The sequence below is a fragment of the Lepisma saccharinum genome, chromosome 18 (genome assembly GCF_977018435.1).
Source record: "Lepisma saccharinum chromosome 18, izLepSacc3.1, whole genome shotgun sequence".
NCBI classification, from domain to species: domain Eukaryota; kingdom Metazoa; phylum Arthropoda; class Insecta; order Zygentoma; family Lepismatidae; genus Lepisma; species Lepisma saccharinum.
In genome coordinates this window covers 7,554,004-7,577,572 of record NC_139246.1, presented here as the reverse complement: position 1 = coordinate 7,577,572, position 23,569 = coordinate 7,554,004, and the positions used below count along the sequence as shown (strand labels likewise).

Here is a 23,569-nt window from a genome sequence, read left to right as displayed (position 1 = left end):
ATCGAGCACACACCTACCGTCACACGGGAGCAGTAACGTCGGTATTTGTTGTGCGATAAATGGAAAATAACTTCGTCAAAAACAGTTTCCAACATATGAATGACGAACGGACGTAGGCCATGTGACCTACAATTTAAAATACTAATTTTAGAAGCACAATTAATGTATATTTTTAGGTATATTTAGCCGAAAAGTGTGCTAAAATAAAAACTCAGATTTTGGGAAAATTAACACTGAATTTAGAAAAAAAAAGATCACGGAGAAATCATGGTCCCTAGTTATTTGTGAACGCCTGCTTATAAGTATACTCAAGCAGAAGATCATTTCTTCTTGTATGTACAGTCACCGGCAATAAAAGTAGGACACATATCCTGGACTACTCGCTTTCCTGCATGGCGTTATGTGTGTTGCCTAACTCTAGAGCGGTTGTAGAAGTTCGTATTGAAATTTTATTACAAATCGACTTATCATTGTAACACATAACGCCTTGCAGGGAAGCGAGTGTCCCATTTTTTTTGCTGGTGACTGTACGTATTGCTTGCATTATATAATTATTCCTCTTGTAGTTTACAGTTGTTACAAGCAATTAAACATCCTTTGCGATGTGACTTTTCGCGAAAACACACGCTCTTCAAAGCCCTATAATCCCGATGTAATCCTTGTCTTCCAATAAGTTCAGAGGAAATTATACAACAAATGCTAAACTAGTATATTTTCATTATTTAATTTTAGTACTTGATAAATCTTTCTGAGGGGGTCCGCACCCCATGGACACCCCTCTAAATACGTCCTTGCCATCAATGCAATAAAACTAAAAGAGTGAGATAAAATGATATTTTTCTTTCTGGACTGAACTTTCAAGGTTTTGCCCCCCTCCCCCCCAATCAGAGTGTCTGTGCATGCCTATGTTGTATATATACAGGGTGTTACTAAAGTTCGTTTCCAACGCTTAGGAGGTGATTCTACAAGTGAAAATAAACACAAATGTTCATGTGACGAAATGCCGAAAACGGCACCCATTCGGAGTTATTGAAGTGGGAAAAAGTGGGAAAAATATGTTTACAAGGAAATATTGGCACAACGGCCAAACATATGACCGTGGTGAAGGGCGTTCCACAAAGAAATGCTCTAATCAAAAAAGCACATGGCAGATGTGTGAAGTTGATGCGCAAGGGATTCCCTAAAGGAAGCAAATGGGTCTGTTGAAGTCATGGGGTTAGGGAAGGGTTTAGCGAGATGTGTTATCCACGGAAAGTGATATGTGGAGACTGACAACTAAGAAGAAATCGAATATCCGTAATGGACATTACGTAGAAAAACAAAGATGGTGGTGGTGGTGCGCTAGGTTGCATATGTGTCGACATGTTCACTGTGTGCAGAGTGGAGGTACCGAGGAAACCACATCACAGACGATGTTCAAACTGTTCTGCCATTAACTTCTACGCAGAGATGACAACGCCGAATGTCTGCTATCGTCGCTGCGACGACATTAATGCGTGCAACGAGATCCTCTGCAGACACGACAGGTGTTTCGTATACGAGGCGTTTCATCTCTCCCCATAGAAAGAAGTCCAGGGGAGTGATGTCCGGCGATCTTGCTGGCCACGGCATAGGCCCACCCCTATCAATACACCGATTGTGGAAGAAGCCATTGATGTAGTGATGCACAATTTGGTCGAAATGTGGTGGTGCACCATCGTGTTGGAACCATAGTCCTTGCCTCAGTGCCAAGGGCACGTCCTCCAACAGTTCAGGCAAAACATCGCGAACAAATGCATGATATGTACCACCACACAGGCAAACAGGGAAAATGTACGGCCCAATCAAATGGTTATGCACTATCCCACACCACACTTCAACTGCAAACCTGTGCTGATGGTGTGCCACGAGAATTGCATGTGGATTTGCAAAATCCCAAACGTAACTGTTTTTACTATTGAACATGCCCGTTTTGGTGAACATTGCTTCATCGGTCCACAACACCATGTTCACAAAATTCAGGATAGTTTCCATGTGATGCAAGACAATTGGCAAAACACCACATGTGGGTCAAAGTCCTGAGGGAAAAGGTCTTGTACCTTTTGGAGTTTGAAAGGGTACTTTCCCTCTTCGGATAGGATGCGCCACACATTAACATGGGAGGTGTTGAGTGCACTAGCTATAGCGCTTGTACTGGTGTCAGGACGATCCCTAACAGCATTTAACACCGTAACTTCACATATCTGCCATGTGCTTTTTTAAATAGAGCATGCCGCATTTCTTTGTGGAACGCCCTTCGCCAGCAAGATCACCGGACATCACTCCCCTGGACTTCTTTCTGTGGGGAGAGATGAAACGCCTCATATACGAAACACCTGTCGTGTCTGCCGAGGATCTTGTTTCAAGCATTAATGTTGCCGCAGCGACGATAGCAGACACCGCGAGGTTGTTTGGTCGCACTAGATAATCTTTGATTCGGCGTTGTCATCTCTATGTTGATGTCCACTACGGATATTCGCTTTCTTCTTAGTTCTCAGTCTCCACATATCATTTTCCGTGGATAACACATCTCGCTAAACCCTTCCCTACCCCCATGACTTCAACAGACCTTTCGCTTCCTTTGGGGATCCCTTGCGCATCAACTTCACACATCTGCCATGTGCTTTTTTGAATAGAGCATGCCGCATTTCTTTGTGGAACGCCCTTCGCCGCGGTCATATGGTTGGCCGTTGTGCCACTATTTCCTTGTAAACATAATTTTCACACTTTTTCCTACTACAATAACTCCGTATGGGTGCCGTTTTCGGCATTTCGTCACATGAACTTTTGTGTTTATTTTCAGTTGTAGAATCACCTCCTAAGCGTTGGAAATGAACTTTAGTAACACCTTGTATATATGTGTGTTTGGGGGGGGGGGGGTTGTAAAGGTAGGTATGTAGAGGTCAGGCCTGTTCCTAGGATTTTTTTGAGGGAGGGGCTAAGCCCGAAACCATGGTGATTATATATACGAGGGTGGTTTGAAAAGTTCTCGGAATGGAATAGAAAGAAACGACTTACAACAGCGATTTTTTTTTTAATTTTTCAATTTTTCAATGTAGTCTCCCTGTACACTAATGCACTTGGTCCAGCGATGTTCCAATGCCTTGATCCCATCTCGAAAATTAGATTCCTCCAGGCCTGTGAAATACGTGTCAACTTAGGCTATTAGTTTTTCCTTTGAAGAGAATCTCCGTCCACCGAGGAAACTTTTGAGTTTGGGGAAAAGGTGGAAGTCTGAGGGAGCCAAATCAGGCGAATAAGGCGGATGTGGCAACAATTCGTAACCAAGTTCATGAATTTTTGCCATGGCAACGACACTTGTGTGAGGGCGCGCATTGTCCTGATGCAAGATGATTTTCTTTCTTGCCAAACCTGGCCTCTTTTCCCGTATCTTATGCTTTAGTTGGTCGAGGAGATTAGCGTAGTATTGTCCCGTAATTGTTTGACCAGTGGGAAGATAATCGATCAACAGAATCCCTTTCGCATCCCAAAACACTGACGCCATTACCTTTCCGGCCGACCGTATTGCCTTTGCTTTCTTTGGTGGTGGTGAATCAACATGTTTCCACTGTTTTGACTGTTGTTTTGTCTCTGGGGTATAGTAGTGGACCCACGTTTCATCTGTCGTCACAAACCGGCGCAAAAAATCTGTTTGGTTTCTCTTAAAACGAGTCAAACATTGTTCGGAAATGTCCACTCTGATGCGTTCATGGTCCTGTGTTAAAAGTCGCGGCACCCATCTTGCAGATCATTTTCTCATATCCAATTCAACTGTTAAAATGTGATACGCCCGTTCGGATGACATTCCTATAGCTTCAGCAATTTCACGCACTTTCAGTCGGCGACCCTCCATGACCAATTTATGCACTTTTTCAATAATTTCTGGGGTAGTAGCACATTTTGGGCGACCACTACGTGGATCATCTTCTAAGCTGTCCCGACCAAATTTAAACTCGTTTGTCCACTTTGCAACAGTTGAATATGAAGGAGCAGAGTCCCCCAGTGTGTTCAGAAAATCGGCATGAATTTCCTTTGCTTTCATACCTTTCTTTACGAAGTACTTAATCACCGCTCGAATCTCGATTTTTTCCATCTTCACAAAGCACTGCACGGGAACAACTACAAAGTGACGTCCGCACCACAGATCTCTACCCAGAACACTGACGCGCCACGTGTTTATTAATAAAGGATGGCCTATTACTATGCGGGAACCTCGTTGTCCTAGCACTGACATCTGGTGGTGATTCCGAGAACTTTTGAAACCACCCTCGTATATATATAGTCATGAAATATATGTCAGTTATTAAGTAATTAATTAATATAATCATAATGAATTCCTTTAACAACTGGTTCAAAATGTCAAGAAATTAGAAGATAGGTGAAATGTTTTTAATAAGTGTTATATTTTATTTAATTATTGCTCTTTATTAATAATGATGATTAAATTTTCATACTTTTATTGTGTTATGTTTCTGTAATGGTGTAAATCAATTAATGGTCTCTCAAAAGGAAATATTTCCTTATCAGAGTTGTTGCTAGAGATTTCAGCATCCAGGACGAGAATAGATTTTCACACACCCTGCACCGAATTTGCACCCCCCTTACCTAGATGTAGCTGGCATACTTAGACATTGAAGAAATTGTATGTACCTACTCTTTTCTGTTGAATCCGATGAAATGGCTAATAAAAGGGCAGTCGCTTTGGTTGTGCATCCCACACTATCTTCATTCAAGCAGTGTGTGTTATTGTTCAAATCTGCAAGCTTGATTGCAAATTAAAGATAAATAACTAGGTGGAGGGACAAGAAATGAGAGACGTTAAGAAGACATTAGTTTCCTATGAAATTAACTTGTAAGTGCTAATTTCTATTCCCGATCAAAGAAGGAGAGAAATAACAGGTCGGTCTAATGTCTGTGTTCCAGGGGCCTAATGTGACAATGACAACCTCCTTCGCAGTTACGGTACCTAACCTCATGCTGTTACCAGTGAGTGAGTGGGTGGGTGGGTGGGTGAGTGAGTGAGTGAGTGAGTGAGTGAGTGAGTGGGTGGGTGGGTGGGTGGGTGGGTGAGTGAGTGAGTGAGTGAGTGAGTGAGAGAGAATAAGAGAATATCGATGTTGTTGTAACACAAACTCTTACCCTCGGAAAATTTTAATAGAACAAGATATTTTTTTGGGGAAGGTGGGAGATCCCCCTTCTACCATGGGAATTCGTACCCTGAATGTGACCACCAACGTTATGGAATGATCCTTATAATGAAGAACATGTCGGAGTGTGAATTAACCAAAAAATAAGGACATTTTCTCATCAAGACTGCAGTTAGAAAAAGGTCAGAACAGGGAGTAAAAACGGTGAACTGTCCCGACCAAATTGGAACATTTAGTAGCTTTGCATAAATGGTTATAAAACTAAAATTACTAAATATTGTAGACTGCAGATTTCTGGAGTGTCTCTCTCCAGAAACAACCCATTCTTTTATGAATGAAGGAAATCAAAATTCTTGCAAAATTTTAAAAATCGTCCATGTTATATTTGCAATCTCTTATAGGTTTGCATTAAAATATTTCATGGCTCAAGGGGGGGGGAGGCATGGCCCCCTTGGCCCAACCTTGGGTACGGGCCTGGTAGATGTGGCCTTTGGTAATATTTTGCGGGAGGCCCAAGATTTGTAGATCCGGCACTGATCAGTACATTATTAATGTCGATATCTCCGAAACCAGATTATGTACTTGATGCAATATCGATCATTTGTGTGTTCCAGTCAACAACCGAAACCAATCAATACGTATCAATTTCTCAGAAACTGTTAGAGATGATAACACAAACTTGGATGGATCGAAACATTTATCTAATACTAACCTAACGTGTTATAAAGGATCCCGATTTGTGTGCCCATCTGTCTATAGCAACTGAGCAATCACAAGCTAGTAATCAATATATGGCTATCCTTCGATATCTCAGAATTAAATAAAGCTAAGTGACGATGCTAGAGGGGCCCAAGGGAGGATGCTTCCTTCCGCTCCTCCTGCAAACATGAAAAACTAGGTAAATATACGTTCTTTAGCCAAAATATGTTTCATGTATACATGGCAAATTGTTGTATGGGCTCCCAGATAGCCAAACGATCAGTGCTTCATATCACCTGTGTTGTTTCAGGTTCAGATCCTGGTGAAGGTCCTCAAAATTTTGGCGTGAGTTAGCATTCTTAGCACAACAGGGGAGCTATTTGAAAAGTAGTGGTGACAGACTATGGTGTCAAAAGGCAGAAAACAGAGATGATGAGACTCGATACACAAGCATGCATCACCCAATGAAAATGCCACTCTGACATGTAGGTTAGTTTTAATTAGGTGTATAATAAATTTGCATCCTAGAATATCGAGCAATGACGATGCTAGAGGTGTCCGTTTGGTATTTTGTTATTCTTAATTCAAGCAAAATATTCCCAATTGGTCTGCCCTCCTGTCCCTTCATGTCGGCAAATACAAGGAACTAGTAGAATGGTCTTTGGTCTTTATTTAAGCAGGTGTGTTTCGGCCTCATGGGCGTTCTTTCAACCAACCCTTCTCAAAGATACAATAAATGAATAAAAACAAGAAAAAAAAACACATAATGATCATGATAATACAATAATATAAAGATTATACAATGATAAAATAATACATTGGATAGATTAGTATATACGTATACTATGGAGTAAAGATAAGTAATAAGTCTTTGGTAGTTCAATGTGTGTGCAGGGGGGGAGGGTTAGGTATGCATTATATGATGTATAAGTGCAGGTGCAAATATTTAATATCTCAATCGATCTGTCTATATTCCAGTTAGTGAAAGTCAAAAATTAAGAACAATTGACATTATAATGACCTATCTGTAACAAATAAAGTAGGAATATATTCTGTTGGTAAAATGATTAGATAATAATTTAAATAAAATTTTAGTTACCTTAATTTGATATCAGCCACGAATTTTCTATTTGATCCCTCTTGATGTGGAATCCGCACATCGTAGTGCTGATTGCACTACGTCTTAACATATCTAGAATATTCGTAGCCATTTTCCACCTCCACTACATGTTCTGGTGCAATGCACAGGCTACAACTTCACTTTTATGTTTTATTATATCCTAAGTAAATTGAGTAAATGGTATAATATTGTGTCTTTGCTACCCTAACTGAAAATTTTGTAAAATTAAAAAGTTTTTCCAGGTCAGCTGTCAAGTCCCGAAGTAGACATAGATGTTCTTCAGCGACTACGTGAACTAGTGGATCAACAAAGGGAACAGATTCGTGCCAGAGATAGGGAGCTCAGTGCCAAAGTTAATGAAGTTGAAAGTGTGAGTATTATGTGTATGTCTTCATAGAGCTCTTTAGAGAATAACCTGTGGCTATACAGCCCGTAAGGACCTTGGTCTATATCCCAACTGCCAGTCTCCCTCCCACAATCCTACCTAGAGGTGAGGAGATCTTCAACCGGTAATGGGGTGATGTGGGGTCAGCACGTCGAACCCCAGCCGTTGTAGGAGACATCCGTAACTGGGTTAAGCTACTCACTCCTAGGTCCCGCATTTCCTCACGATGGTGGGTTGCCACTGGTCCTATACACAGGCGAAAATCGAGGCGGACTCAGACCCATGCCGTCCCGCAGTCGGAGCCCAAAGCACTGCACCTTAGACCGCACGGCCACAGAGGAGGACAAACTCTGTAGAGAGGTGCATCGAAATGTTGAGCTGAGGTACAGTCCGGCAAAAGTAAACATGGCAATGAAAAAATTAAAGGAATTTTGGTTGTACAGTGTGGTGTATAAGTATTACCAAGCAAATTGTCCATCACCATGTGTATACTATTTGTTTTACGCAGCTAGAGCTTCAATTATTCAAACAAGATGTTGACAACCTCTACATCACCATACATGAAAATCTAATCCTTAAAAACGAGAAAAAATTAATGAGAATGGTTGTGGACAATTTGCCAATCAATACTTGTGCATCCCACTGTACGTAATGACATGCCTATGACTCATTCAGGAACACGTGGTTGGCAACCTTTTTTGTTTAAAGTGTATTGTTTGTATGTCTGCCATTATAGCATGCCACACACTTCACAAGATAAATACAGTATGCATTTTGAAAACAATGAGGTTCAACAATTAGGTACTCTTCAAGTGCGAAAAATATGTAAATATGTTCGTCTGCTACCAAATCATTGCAACTTTGCAGAGAAGACAGTTTGCTCATTATTGCAATGCTGTTAATCTTTGAGTTTCAGAAATCGCCATTGATGTTTCTCATGGTTGTCCATTGTTCACAAGTTTTAAGTCGACACATGGGGTGATAGTTTTCAATGTCTGTGCCTGTTATTGAGAATGTCCATTGTTGAGAAGTAATCTCTCGATGTACCCCATGTACAAAGTGTGGCAGAAAATTAATGAGACTGATTTTTTTTAACCATGAAAATTCTTTATTTTTCTACATCTACTTTATCACCTTCAAAATAGTTTTCTTGAGCAGCTATACACTGACGGAGGCGTTGTTTCCATTGTTTGTAGCAGTTCTGGAAGGCTTTTGCTGGAATGTCCTTCATCTCCTTGGTTACGCTCTTCTGGATGTTATCGAAAATGTCAAAATGGTGTCCTTTCAAGTTGTTTTTGAGCTTGGAGAACAGAAATAAGTCACAGGGACCAAGTTCCGGTGAATAAAGTGGCTGTGGAACCACGTGAATGCTTTTATTTGCCAAAAATTAATTTATGGATATTACCGAGTGACATGAGGTGTTATCATGGTGAAGCATCCAAGCCCATTCTCCTGCACGAGGTTCATCTAGCACTTCTTCTTGTCCCTTTAAAAAAGCCTTGTGCCCTCTGAGCGCTTATGCCCTGAATAGGGATGTTCTCCATAGACCCTTTGTAACTTTTCATAAGTCACAGTGGCAGATTCGCCAAGTTTTACACAAAATTGCTCAAAATTTTGCCGGTCCATTTTCGTTATGCACCTCACAAATCAATCTTCACTAAAGATGCCCTCAACTATCACGTAGCAGCAGAAGCAGGTCGACACTCATACTGAGATTTCTGGAGATATTTATCTAACTGCCACATGAAGATGAAGATAGCAGCATTCTTGGTTTGTGTGCAGTGTTGCCAGTCTCATTACTTTTCTGCCATTGGGAGAAGTTTTACTGTATATTAGAGGTTGTTCCAAACCAGCCATTATTTGTTACTTTGTAAATTTTTTTTTTGTGTTTCAGCTTCAGACACAAGTAGAAAGGCTCGCAATGCTGGGGAAAGAGCTGAGAAGAAAGCATAAAACTCACCAATCACAGATCAGGGGGCTCATTGATGAACGAGCAGATTTCCTAGCCCAGCTGCAGGATCAGCAACGGGAATTGATACAGCTTAGACAGCGATTTAGCCTTGCACAAAAGGAGAATGAGGACTTAGCAAAGTCCCACGTAGGTTTATACTACTCTAATATTAAGTTAATTCTTTCATTTTTGTTGAATTTTGAATTTTAATAATTTCTAAGCAACTGTGAAAGAAAACCCTGTTAATTTTCTCCAGGAAATCTTGGAAAAATCAGGAAATTATTTTTTTTCTGGAGAAATCATGGAAATGTCAGGGGAATTTACTGTGTTTCTGGAAAAGTAAAGTAAAGTGCTTCCCCTGTGCTTAGCACCACGCCATGAAGGCATATAGAGGGTGTGGGGGTAACGCCCCACACTTTCTTGATCCGGTCATGAGTGGGGGTGATGTATTGCACTAAAGGTAGGTTTTCTTGTATGTACGCATTGCTTGCATTGCAGAATTATTTCTCTTGTAGTCTACAGTTATTACAAGCATAAAAAAACAGTTTTTCTTTGCGACGTTTCAGGAGAACACATGCTCCCTTCATCAGACATTTATTTTTAGTTTGATTAAAGATACAGTTATAACAATGGTTAAAATGTTTTAACAAAAAAGAATCAGTTATACAATGAATGTTGTCAATGTTACATTGTTCAGGGTGGCGACAGACCTGAAAAACCTGGAAAACCGGGAAAAGTCAGGGAATTTGAGGTGTCAAAAAAAGTCAGGGAAATGTCAGGGAATTTCGTCTTCATTGACTTTTTTTTATTATTGTATTTATTTATTTATTTATTTAAAGATATCGTTATAGAACTCTGCACGGGAACACGAAATCTCGTTCGTAATTTCGGCCTCAACTTTTAGGCCCCTTTTATGCGCACCACAACCACGGTGCCAGAGACCAGTGATGGCAGGAGGAGAGAGAGAGAGAGAGAGAGAGAGAGTGAGAGTGAGAGTGAGAGTGAGAGAGTGTGTGTGTGTGTGTGTGTGTGTGTGTGTGTGTGTGTGTGTGTGTGTGTGTGTGTGTGTGTGTGTGTGTGTGTGTGTGTGTGTGTGTGTGTGTGAGTGAGTGAGTGTGTGAGTGTGTGAGTGTGTGAGTGTGTGTGTGTGTGTGTGTGTGTGTGTGAGTGAGTGAGTGAGTGAGTGAGTGAGTTAGTGAGTTAGTGAGTTAGTTAGTTAGTTAGTTAGTTATAACTCTGGCACTATGGGAGCAATCTACTTCGGATAATTTTTGGTTTGCAGCTAAAACATCAGAGCATGCAACCGTGTACAATTCAGAATGCCGGACCGAGGAAGAGGGGCTTGGGGGGGGGGGGGGGGCGCAACTCCCGAATTACAATAAAAAAAGCATAAAAATCTGTAGTTTGCCTTCTCTTCTCCCGCTATTTTGGGAAGAAGGTGCAAACCTTAGTATTCTCTTCAAAGAATGGACGTTTACAAAGAGAATGAAATATGTTTCATGTTTTTGGGTGCCATACAAGTTGAATAATGAGTCAAAATGTGAAACTCTGTTCGGAAATGTGGCATGGAAATGTTGCGGAGAGGGGGGGTCATCAGTATGAATTTCCCGGGCTTGCTCCAGACCTGTGACAGAGTTTCCACCCAAACATAAGAGTATGAAGGTCCAAAAAGCACATTCATTTTGTATTCAGCACCATGATACCATATGGTATCATCGGGCCAGTACGACCTTACTCTGATGATACCATATGGTATCATTGGGGGAGTAAAGGTTAAGCCTCTAAATATTACATGGAAAATGCATTGAATTATCATTTTTTCTTGTCCGTATGGGAGTAGTAAGGGGACTTGTCAACAGATGGAGCGGATAAGAGCGGGTGGCTCCGTCCGATAGTTGTCAGACGTCGTAGTAAGGCATTTTGTTGGGCAAACTGAAGGAACATGAAAACAAATACGTTCCATTGATACATACGATTTTTGTCGAATATCGCCACCCGACAAAGTATCTCACTACAACATGCGACAGAAATTGCATGGACTGCAACATCCAACAAAAATCGCATGCATAAACAAGAAGAGATTTAGACTTAAATATGCTGCTGGAATTTTATTAGTCTTCTGGCTCACTTCACCTTATTTAATGTAGCAGTGCTTACGAAGGTCTTCTTTCATCATCCTGACGTATTACTGGTTTCGTACAAGTTAACATACGTTTACAATGACATTGCACTATTCTTAGATATCAAGAAGAATCCAACAAAATGGGATGTATATTGAATACTATCACGAAAAAGTGAAACATAAACCTGTATTGGTGAACGTTATAAAAATTGGCAAGTGCATGCTTTCAACCTCAAATTTACTGCAACACTAGTATTGCAATGACTTTAATGCCACTCTCTGTCCTGTCTGTTTAAACTCATGAGAGATGGTCATTAATCTCTCACTGAGTCAGGTTAATGTCCAATATTATGAAATAAAATACTAATAATAAATATGTAAATATTCTAATATCATATTTACTCGAATCATTCAATCATAAAAGCAAATCACTCTCTTCAAGAATTTACTTTCTCTGCCAGCCCTGCTAAATTTTCACTTTCCATCTACTGATTTATACGAGGGGTGGAAAGTGATTTCCGATTAGTAGGGACATTGATTTTTCGCAAACGCCAAAACCGTGAAAAATTGTAATTGCTGCGATGTTATGTTTAGGAATGTGCAGTGATGTCTGGACACATTTTTCGCCCGTTCGAAATATCGAAATAATGCGAATTTGGCATAAAATGCGAGTTGGCATTTTTAGCGATTTTTTAAAAAATAAATGTCCTAAAAAAATTTAAAAATTCCATGAAATCCAACATTCTTGTCTTTTCTAGGCAATGTTTGTGTACATAGAACATGCAAGTTGTCCAACATTTTACTCAAGAGTAAACTATAGAGTTATACATACATGGAATAATTCCAACAGCCACATTAAATCATATAAAAGTGGCAGGGTGCTAACAGGAGATCGAGTACGTATCTACCGTCACACGGGAGCCACATCTTTGTATTTGTCGCACGAGATATGTTTTGAATTACCAATCTAAGTGGTCACCATCGGCATTTGTCGAGCGAGTAATAATGGAGCTCAGTCGTTAGGGTGTCTGACTACTATGCAAGAGACCGGGGTCGATCCCCTGCGGGGGAGAACCGGGATGTTTTCCGCCTATTCAAACTGCTCTGGCACCCACCCAGCATCATATGATGCTGGTACCTTGAGGAAACTTTGAGGGATAAAGGTAGCCAGGAGCACGGTGCTGATCACATCACCCCCACCTTCAGCCGTGATCAAGAAAGTGTGGGGCCCGAACTTCACACCCCTATACACCTTCATGGAAAAGTGCAGGGGAGCACTTTACTTTTACTTCCTCATAAATCTGTTCCAACATATCAAACTGTCACGAAAATACGTAGACCATGTGACCTACAATTTAAAATAATAGTTTAAAAGCACAATGGAGTATTAAGTTTTGGTATATTTGGCAGATAAATGTTCTAAAACAAAAACGTGAATTTTGGGAAACTTAATACTAAAAAGTCAAAAAAAGATAATACCAATTTTTGGTGCGATAATATATCGGTATCTGTCATGTGAGGTTGATTGATTTTAAATTTTTGGGTGCGTCACCACTTATGGTCATTATGCACCCTTCAGTATATACGGTGAAAATTCCATTATCTAAAATCCTTATCTTAAAATTAAAAAAGGGGTATGGAAAATAACTTTTCCAAAATAACTTTCAAGATATCAAACTCTCACGAAGAGGCGTAAGCCATGTGACTTACAATTTGAAACAATAGTTTAAAAACACCATGAAGGTATACTTTGAGATATTTGCCAGAAAATGCACTAAAATCAAAATGTGAATGTTGGGAAAAATAAAAAATAAGAAAATACACCAATTTGAAAAAAATAACCAAATATCAAGGTCTCTACCGATTAGGCATAAATATAACAAGAATATCAGTTGTAATTTATTGCATTAGTAACAGTGAGAGTCCTAACCTAATTTTCAACATAACCACCACCGTTGTTCTGGCATTTGTCGTAGCATGGCACTAAATTTTGTATGCCCATGTTATATGTGTCTGACAGCAAAGACTGAAACTATCTCTACCGCAGTGTAGCTGTCAAATCCTTGCCCTGCCAGAAACCTCTTCAGTTAAACAAAGAATTGAAAGTCGGTACATTCAAGGCCAGGGCTGAACAGGGAGTGGTCCAAGATCACTCACCTGAAGTGATCCAAAGGACCCGCGTGTACTTAGCTGTATGGAGTTGTGCACATTCGATTGGCCTTCTGTGAATTGTCTGCACCATCGTCTGACCATACTATCACTCACGACGTCCGGTCTGCACACCTCACACGATTGCTGGTGCCAAATTCTGAGCGTGCAATGTAGGCTACATCGCAGTCGGTGGGAGACTGTATGAGAGCTGCAATCTTTAACCTAGAACTGTCCTAAAACGGCTGCATTGCAACTCTACCAGATTACAGCTACATGCCACTTCTTCCTGCCTGCATGTGTGTGTGTCTCTCTCTGACCACTAGTGATGCGTATAGGCACCATTGGAGCTTTTTTCAGGATGCCCCTCGTATATGAACTCTCAGAAGCTTTTATTATTAGAGTGTTCTTTTTTTAATGTGTGGTTGGCTAAATCAGGTACCTATACAATGCAATTCTATAAATTCCTTGCATTAAATTTCTAATACCGACATACCCTTTTCGTCAGCAATAATGGCATGTTGTCAGTTTCACAGTACTTCACTTGCATATGCTGTACTGAAGCAGAAATCCCATTGATAATGTAAGGAAATTTGACGCTTTATTTTGTTCGATTCAATTGTTTCACTTATATGCAAGAGTTAAGTTGTTTGCTTTACAGAGAAGGGAGAAGTAGCTTTAATCATTGAAAAATGAGTCCGCACTCATGGTTCTTGCAAGCAGAGGGTTTCAAAACCTCAGTGGAAATATCAACATATAATACCGAGAATGTATAAGGAGACTGATAAATTACAATTTTTTTCTTAATAACTCTTCACTCTTATCTCATTTAGTCGTAACTTCAAAAGTAATCAAGTATTTTATTTTAAACTTACTGCGTATAACAAAATTCCGTAATCCTTCCCTAGCTTGTGAATTGTAATAATTTTCCAAATTCACTATTTTGCAGTTTGAATTCAAATCATAGAGAAATTAAGTCAATTTCATAGAAGATAATATTGGTACTTAACAAAACCATACATGGATCTGTATGAGTTTATTATTTCCATTTGCAAAAACATCGATTTAGTTTAGTTTGTAATTGTCAGGGAAAAATGTAAATTTTGTCCTGGAAAACCTGGAAAAGTCAGGGAATTTCATTTCTGCTTGTTTGTAGCCACCCTGATTGTTGTAATATAGCAACTTAACTGTGAAATAAGCAGTCTGTTTTATTATTATTTCAGTTTAAAAATTTTTGATCACCTGCTTTTAAAAAAATATGACATCATGCAATTCAAAATCATCATTGTTTTCACAGAGATTCTTGATGTTTTCCGTTACATTAAATTTTTTAGATGCATAGTGGGTCTACGTTACCATTTTCATTATTTAATCATTTTCATTTTATTTAATCAGACATTAAAATCTATATTTCCCGTCACTCTTTTAAAACCCTTCTCTTTTTAATCATATGCTTCTCCTCGATGGTGAGCTGACAAACCTGTTTTAAGTTTAAATTTGTAATGTTCAAATCGTGTTTGTGCCATCTTATTGCCATTTTCCTTGTTGTTTGTGAAAGCAATGATGATTTTAAGTTCCCTTATGATATTTGGAATTCATAATTTTAAAAAATATAATCAAAATATTTTATCTGAAATAATAATTAAAAAGACTGCTTATTTCACAATTAAGTTGCTATATTACAACAACATAACATTGACAACATCCATTGTATAACTGATTATTTTTTGTTAAAAATGTTTAACCATTGTTATAACTGTATCTCTAGTCAAGCTAAAAATAAATGTCTGATGAAGGGAGCGTTTGTTCTTCTGAAATGTCACAACGAAAAACTGTGTTTTTATGCTTGTAATAACCGTAGACTACAAGAGAAATAAAAGTAGGTTTTTGAACAAAGAAATAAAGAAAGGACAAGCAAGAAATTTAAAACTTATTGTTAACAACCTATCCTTTAGTTTGATGTACTGAGTGTAACCAGTAGTTACACTAAAATTTGAAATATTTTCATGTAGAATTCTACTACAATAGGTGGATATTGGAATTTAACCCTTTCTCTTTCTATTTTTGGTGTAGTTATTGAGAAAAATACACAATTGTACTATAATTGTGTATTATACAAGTGTTTAATTATTTTTTTTTATAGAAAATGATTCTTTGTTGTTTATTGGTCAGTACATAAAAATGTAACATAAAAATCAGCCCTGGTACTTTTTCCCCTCCCCAAATCAACAAAGGGCCTCCCCGATGGCACAGTGGTAGCATCGTCACCTTCTAATCAAGGGGTGCCTGGTTCGATACCTAATGGAAGAACATAGTGGTTCAGATTCAACGTGAAATTGTAGGTCCAGTTCTCATTAAACTCAAAATAATATTTAATTATTTACCTTAGTTATTGTATGTTACCAGATAACTACATTGAATTTTGTTTGACATTTCTTTCTCTTACAAAACGAGGGCACATGAATTATATGTTAATATCTATATAAATAATAACAAAATTGAAGAAATTATAAATTATTTATAGATTTATTTTTACCGAAACCAGTTGATACCAATTGAGCATTGAATAATCCATTATTATTTTATTTGTTATCAACAGAAGAGTTAAATGCAAGAATATTTAATCAGTAATTTTACTGTGTGTGACTACATTGCTACTTCAATATACTCCTTAGAATTTTTCTTCTTTGTGATTTTTTTGTTTTGGTGTACGTGTGTTTTTAAAACATGAGCTTCAAATTACTAACAGGGGCATGCAAATGATGTTTAAAAAGCACTATATTGTTAAGTGTGAATTATGTGTTATTAATTTGGATTACAGCATACAATATACAAAATTAAATGGAATTAAAAAGCAAAAAAATATATGAGGGTTATTTTTTAAGTAAGGTTCGTTTTGCAATAAAAACGAAGTAAGTAAATGTTTTTCAAAAACCCTTTATTTTCTGAATTTACAGACACTTCTCTATTTTTCTATATAATTTCCTTGCCGATTTAAACATTTATCATAACGAACTACGAGTTTCTGGATACCCTGCTCATAGAAATCTGCCGCCTGTGATGATAACCACTTACCCATGGTCGTTTTTTTACTTTTTCATCAGTGTCTAGACGCTTTCCGCCCAGGAAGGTCTTCAGATGGCGAAAGAGGTGGTAGTCGCTAGGTGCAAGGTCTGGACTGTATGGCGGATAATCAAATACCTCCCAGCCATAAGATTTGATCAGATCTTGAGTCAGCTGGTGTCGTAGTGATTCATGACAATGCAAGGCCACATGCTGTGGCCCAAACTCAAGAAAATCAATGGTTTTCTCAGAAAATCAATGGTTTTCTGAAAAAAAAAAAAAAAAATTTACTTATTTCGTTTTTATTGCAAAACGGACCTTACTTAAAAAATAACCCTCGTATATATAATGAGAAAGACAATCTTTAGTGTTGCTAATTTTAACAAGTTATTCATACTATGCTTTAAGAAAGAGAATATTTAATTCAAGCTTCTTTGTTGGGGGACTTCTTTAAAATATAATTTTTATTTTGCAGTCAGAGATTCCTGACCTAACGAACAAGGTGATATATGACTTAGATGACCCTAATAGACCGAGGTTCACAACTGCTGAATTAAAAGAGATTCTTCACGAAAGAAATGAACTTAAGGCTCGTGTCAGTGATTTGGAAGACGAATTAGACATGTATCATCCAAGGCCGAGTAAATCGTAAGTTAATCTCAAGTATGACTTGATCATGGGATGAATTATTAGTATATTAGAAAGTTATATGTACAATAGAAGCACTTGCTTTGAATGTGCTGAGGATGGATGTGGTTGTGTTCCATGTATTTATTCCATGTTTCTATGCTTTTTATTGTGTACATCATTTGGTTCATCTGACAGGTAAGAACATTAGTGATTATCAGAGCTAGGAATTTTAGGTGCTGCACCTTAATTTTTTTGTGTGAAAATGGATAAAAAAGTGACTCATCCCCAAAATAAGCACGTATTGAACTCTACTCATGGTGTTTCGGTTGCACCTTTTTGCACCTTTTTCACAATCTTGGAATCTTTTCCACCTTTTTCACAATCTCAGAACCTTTTGCACCTTTTCGCCCTTTTTGCATCTTGATCATTTTTTTAAATTCAACTCGCGCGCTGTTTAACCCCACCCACATTCGAGGCATGGCTTCTTGGCATGCGATTATTGTTTACCTCACAACAATGAATCGGCTTTCTTCAGTTCTTGGACGTTAATGTAGTAAGCACGCAGACTTTAAACAGTGCCAACAATGACGCGTTACAATTGCTAGAAGTTGTGCTCTTTTTGTCCTATGCTGTATTGTTTACGAATTGTTGTAGGAAAGCTGTTTTGTTTTTGTTTCTTTCTCCCATCTCAGCTAGCAAGGTAACTGCAGTCTGTGATCGACTGATCAATGCATCGGATTTGCTTGTTCACCATGCCAAAACATAAAGTAAATGTTGGGAAACTGCAGGACATTTTTAAACAGTTTAGCTGTGACGGCATTCAGAGTGATGGATCTGTTCTTAGGTGTAATGTGTGTAATATTTCTATTGCTGTTGATGACAAACACCAACGCACCCGGGTTGTGCAACATCTACAAACTGGGAACCACGTCAGGAATAAAGAACTACGAGATGATAAAGGTGAGAAGCGACAGTAATTCATTGGTGAGGCACTTGCATCTTCGAGTTCCAGAAATACAAATGATTTTTTCAGTGAGACAGCAAGGACATTTATAGCGTGTGGAATACCTCTTTCGAAAGTTGACAATCCTGTCATGAAATCATATTTGCAAAAATATACTGGGAAGTTAGTTCCAGATGAGAGCACCTTAAGGAAATCTTACCTTCAACCTCTTTATAAAGCTAAAATCTCTCAGATCAGTCTATTTCATAGTAGATGAAACCACAGATAGGCAAAACAGGTACGTTTTGAACATTTTAGTAGCACCTCTCAATAGACATCAAGTGAAACCCATGCTTTTAAAAAAAGTTATTTTCTCGGCAAAACAGATAATGCAAAGTTTCAATGATGCATGTTTTGTATTGTGGCCGGAGGGCGTAAAATATGATAGTGTGTGGTTAGTTCTTACAGACCAAGCATCTTACATGTTAGCTGCATTTTCTAATCTGAAGAATATGTATCCTAACTTAAAACATGTGACCTGCATTGTTCATGCTTTGCATCGAGTTTGTGAAGCTCTTAAAGATGAATATACATATGTGAACGAATTTGTTTCTAGCATTAAGGAAATACTGAAAAGGGCTCCTTCTAGAATACAGAAGTACGTAGAAATTACGAAACTTCCACTACCACCCTCTCCCATCCTCACTATGTGGGGTACATGGTTAAAAGCTGCAGTGTTTATTTGCAATCATTTCCATACAATATCAAAATTTTTAGATGCTTTGCCTAGTGATTCCTCAGCTGTAGAAAAAGCCAAAAAACTTGCACTTAAACAGGAATTGCAAGATGAACTCTATATTGTACATGGCTTCTCTTTCCTTACTACTGCAATCACAAAACTGGAGGAGCAGTCTCCTGAAAATGAAGCACAGTGGGCTGTTTTGATGGATGTGCAACGAGAGCTGCAAGGGGCCGAGAAAGAAAAGTTAGAACAAAGTTTAGTCAAAAATCCTGATGTTCAAAAAGTCGCAACTAACAAGGATGTGGATTACCGGTTGAAAACAAAATACGCACCACTTGTGTCTGTTGACGTTGAACGTTCTTTTTCAACTTACAAGTATCTGCTTAGTGACCGCAGATGTAGCCTCACTCAGAAAAACATAGAAATTTTGAATGTAATCTATTTTAACAGTTTTCTAGATGACTAATTCTAAGCAAGTAAGAAGAAGCATGTTTTCCTTTATGTCGCTTTCTAATGTATCAGATAATTTTCTTTGCTTAGTTATATTAAACGATTTAAAACCAGAGAATACTGTATGTGTTTATCCAGACAAGTTGAATCATATATGTATGCACTGCTTACAATACATTTTACATCTGAACATTAGCACCTATTTTAGCACCTTTTTTGTACAAAAATTGGCACCTTTTTTGCACCTTTATTGGCAAATTTTTGCACCTGAAATTCCTAGCTCTGGTGATTATGTTTTTCAATCATATTGCTAGTATTAAGGTTGATTTCACATTAAAGTGGCAGGTGGCAGATGACAAGCAACCAAAGTTGAAGAATAACATGACTAATGTAATGTGTTGCTCTCTGGTGCTTTCATTAGTAACATTACTTTTTGTGTACTTACATGCTACTGAAATCATATGAGTAATTGCAATGGTAGTTATTTTCTTTGCATTCATGTCAAACCAATAAGGTCCTCAACTGCACAATTTTTTGATTCATTCGAAATTTGATTACATGCATGTAATTAAAATTGTAATTGTAATTGGCATATATGTCAAATTTCAAATGAATCAAAATATGTGAAGTTGAAAAGTGCCTCTTCGGTGGTTGATTTTACATGAAATGACCCATTACTTCACTTTCATAACTTCTATATTCAGAGCTTGAGGATTTATTTGGCAGGACAAAACATTCTTTGCTGGGTTGTTGTAAAAAACTGCATGCAAGGTTACACTGGGGAAACATACACTAGCGACAATGGATGACTGTTTGTAACCCTTGTTATTTGATTCATGTTACTGAAGTAATACATAAAAAACACAACAAAGAATAAAGTGTTAAATACATTAATTTATATTTATGTACTTTACAGTGGTATCTTTTTGTTTTTACAAAGAAACAATTTTATTTCTTTGTCTTTATCAGAACTTGTAAATGCACTATATTTTTAAAATATTTCAGCTTTTTTAACAAGTTTTGTTGAAACTTTTGCACTTTTTCTGTCTTAATTTATTAATAATGAATATACAGCATGTTGTACATGTGCTTGTGAACTCAAGAATAGTACATAAGATTTCTTTTCTAGTCTGTAGTTGCTACTCTCAATGTATTAGTGAGGTGTTGGCAATTATTATTTTTATTGTTTAATAACATTTCTCGAGGCATGTGCATGGCTTATTATTTATATTTTTTCTATCTTTGGTGTGCTTTAGGGGTTGCAGAAGAAGGAGTACGGGAGAGGTGAATACAAAGCATAGTCTGCCAGAATCGCATTCATTACCAATTGATCTTCCACCTGTAGTTCCTCTAGTTTCGGCATTATACCCATCACCTGTTTCACAACCTAATTTTATTCCTTTAGTAACTTTTCCTTCACACTCCAAAAGTTCAAGGAAGACTACAAAATCTTTGAACCTGTAAGCATTTGTAACATAAGTACTTCTTTATTCATTGTAGCGTACATGACTTTACGGTTGACAATTTGAAAATTCTAGGAACTGAAATGTGTCCATTAATATACTCTAATTGTTCTACTTACGACACACCAATATACAAATATCAGGGATTTTTATAATGTGTAACTTGTACTCTTGTGCCAACATATTTATACATACAATCAGTTTCAGTGTAAATTACAGTGCTGGCACATTTTAATTATACTACAAGATGTTCAAAAAGTCACGCAACTGAGATTTTGAACGTACATAACTTTTGTACAGAAAGCGATAGAGACATGAATCTTTCACCAGGTATTAAATTTGTCTACATGGATGTTTTATGTTTTTTATGAATTAAACAAGAAGTAGGGATGGGCCGATATGAAATTTTGGCCAATACCAATAAAGTACCGATAACCGATACCGATAACCGATATTCTACCAATCCGATATAAAGTTTGAAATTGTCCTTGACAAACCTGAAATGTTCATTGATCTCCTTAATAAATGTGTGTTTCAAAGTGACTGCAGTGCAAATGAAATTGAATATTTAGACATTTACTTTTTTAGAAAGTAGAGGGCAGAATTTTTGTACCAGACATCTGGTTGTTATTCAATCCATGCCCAGCTGAAATATAAGATTTAAACTTTATTGTACATTTGCACATCTGGTACTGTCATCTGACACAACCAATGTTTCCAGTACACCTTGTAATTTTTTAAAAAAATCACACATTTTTATGAATGTCATAATTTACTCCTTAAATCATCCTGTAATGCACAAAATGCATAAAACATTATTGTTCTTTCATCAATCTATACCCACAGAAACTATCTATACCAGGGTGGATATTCACTGGAAATTCCCTGAATTGCGGGATTTATGCATGAATTATATGTGAATTCTTCGTGAATTTTTCGCCGTAAACATGAAAAATTGCCGTTTTTATTAATCCAAACCTCACTGAATCCATACATATTTAGAAATGTCGTGTGGCATGTTTATTTTTATCGAGGAAGGAAAATAAAGCTTCAGTGAAAAACAAAAGAGAAATCTCTCAATTTCTATACTTTATTAATGTTCTTTACAGAATAATCTATCTGAGAGACATAGCAACTCATGGGAAGGTGCCAAACCTAACCTTTATGTCTAGAGGCACATATTTTTGGTAAATAAAAAAACAGTCAATTTCGGGTTCAAAAGTGGTAAATAAAATGAAATTTCGCTGTTATAGCGGTGAAAAAGCACCATATAGAATGACATTTTGGTTTTAAAAAATGTGAATATAATCCCAAATTTGATTTAAAAACTATTACACAAAATAAACATATCTCTTCTAATAGCACATTAAATCATTACCAGAATTATTAAGTTTATTCCTGTATAAAGGAGTCCATTTTTGCTTCTCAAATATTTACAGCAGAATTAAACAATTTTCAGTGAATTGCATAACTCACAGGATACTTCAGATTTCAGAAAGTGTCGTGTCTGTATATAAATGGTAAATTTCGTGTTTGAGTCTATTTCACATTTTGCATAATTTCGTGACAAAACATAGTAGGAGAATGCACCTCACACCTTTTAGAAACATGAAAAATTAACATTAGAATGTGTTATGTCACATTTCGTGTTTTTGTCAAAAACGAAATATGCGTGCCTCTATTTATGACCAACATCTGACTGCGTTAGCATGGATACCTTGTCTGTTGTTCGCTCACACAGATGGCCGTGTTTTAGTTTTCTTAAATATTCTTTTGTGTAATCATAAGCATTTCCCCTAATATGCTTATGATTACACATGGTAATAAGCGAGGTTTAAATAGAGGACACATTTGCCTGTACCCTTGAATTATTAGCCATGAAATTTTGAAAAGTTTTTTTTTTGAAAACTGGGAATTTTATCATGGTCTTACAGTAACCACCTTGTATACACATCGAAAATTATTGTAAGCTGCTCCACAGCTGTCTTTCACCAATGTTTGTTTTTATTTTGTACAGAAACTTTACTGCACCCAACTAACTTTCCCCGCATACTAAAAGTTCATGTAGAATATAATTTTATTTTTAAATGTTTAACCTTTTGACGCCCAAGCCCTTTTTCAATAGTAAGCCTCGGGGTACCGAGCCGATTTTGAGCAAAATGCAGAGTTTCAATTAAATGAGTGTAGATCGGAAGCTAATTGCCCTAGAGAGATGAGTGATATACCGTTGTACGCGGAATGAACCAGAGATTCAGAGTATATAATTTTTTTGCAAATTCGGCGTATATGTGGTGGGGGGGAGGGGGCTAACTCTCAAAATTCCAAAATTTCGGGGAAAAAACTGTTGTTCCCCCACCCCCCTCAAGCAAAAAGTACATGACAGTGTCGACATGCACATGGAAATGATCGCTGACATGTAAGGAACACAAAAATATTTGCATTATTATCATATGACCAATGTAACTTGAGTTGTACCCCCAAAAGGAATGGTCGGCACGCCACTGATTCAAGCTTCAAAATGCATCGGTACCTTGAAATGACTATAGCTCAGAAACTAAATGCCCTAGAGATATGAAAGATATACCGTTGTACGCAGAATGAATCACAGATTTAGGCGATATATAATTTATGCACATTCGGCGTATATATGGAGGGGGAAAGGGGGGAAATCCCCTGAAAATACTTTTC

The 23,569-nt window shown here is 37.6% G+C and overlaps 1 protein-coding gene across 5 annotated transcripts in view; it reads left to right on the top strand.

Moving 5' to 3' along the window:
- The window catches only part of Rilpl (Rab interacting lysosomal protein like), a 99,047-nt gene that overhangs the window by 47,508 nt on the left and 27,970 nt on the right, over positions 1-23,569 (top strand). For 3 of the 5 annotated variants that reach the window (XM_083140093.1, XM_083140090.1, XM_083140094.1), the window contains exons 3-6: positions 7,218-7,354; positions 9,264-9,467; positions 17,129-17,301; positions 20,675-20,878. In XM_083140093.1, coding sequence (XP_082996219.1) covers positions 7,218-7,354; positions 9,264-9,467; positions 17,129-17,301; positions 20,675-20,878 — 718 coding nt within the window. The remainder of the gene's footprint in view (positions 1-7,217; positions 7,355-9,263; positions 9,468-17,128; positions 17,302-20,674; positions 20,879-23,569) is intronic. The other 2 variants (XM_083140091.1, XM_083140092.1) reach the window with 2 other exon arrangements.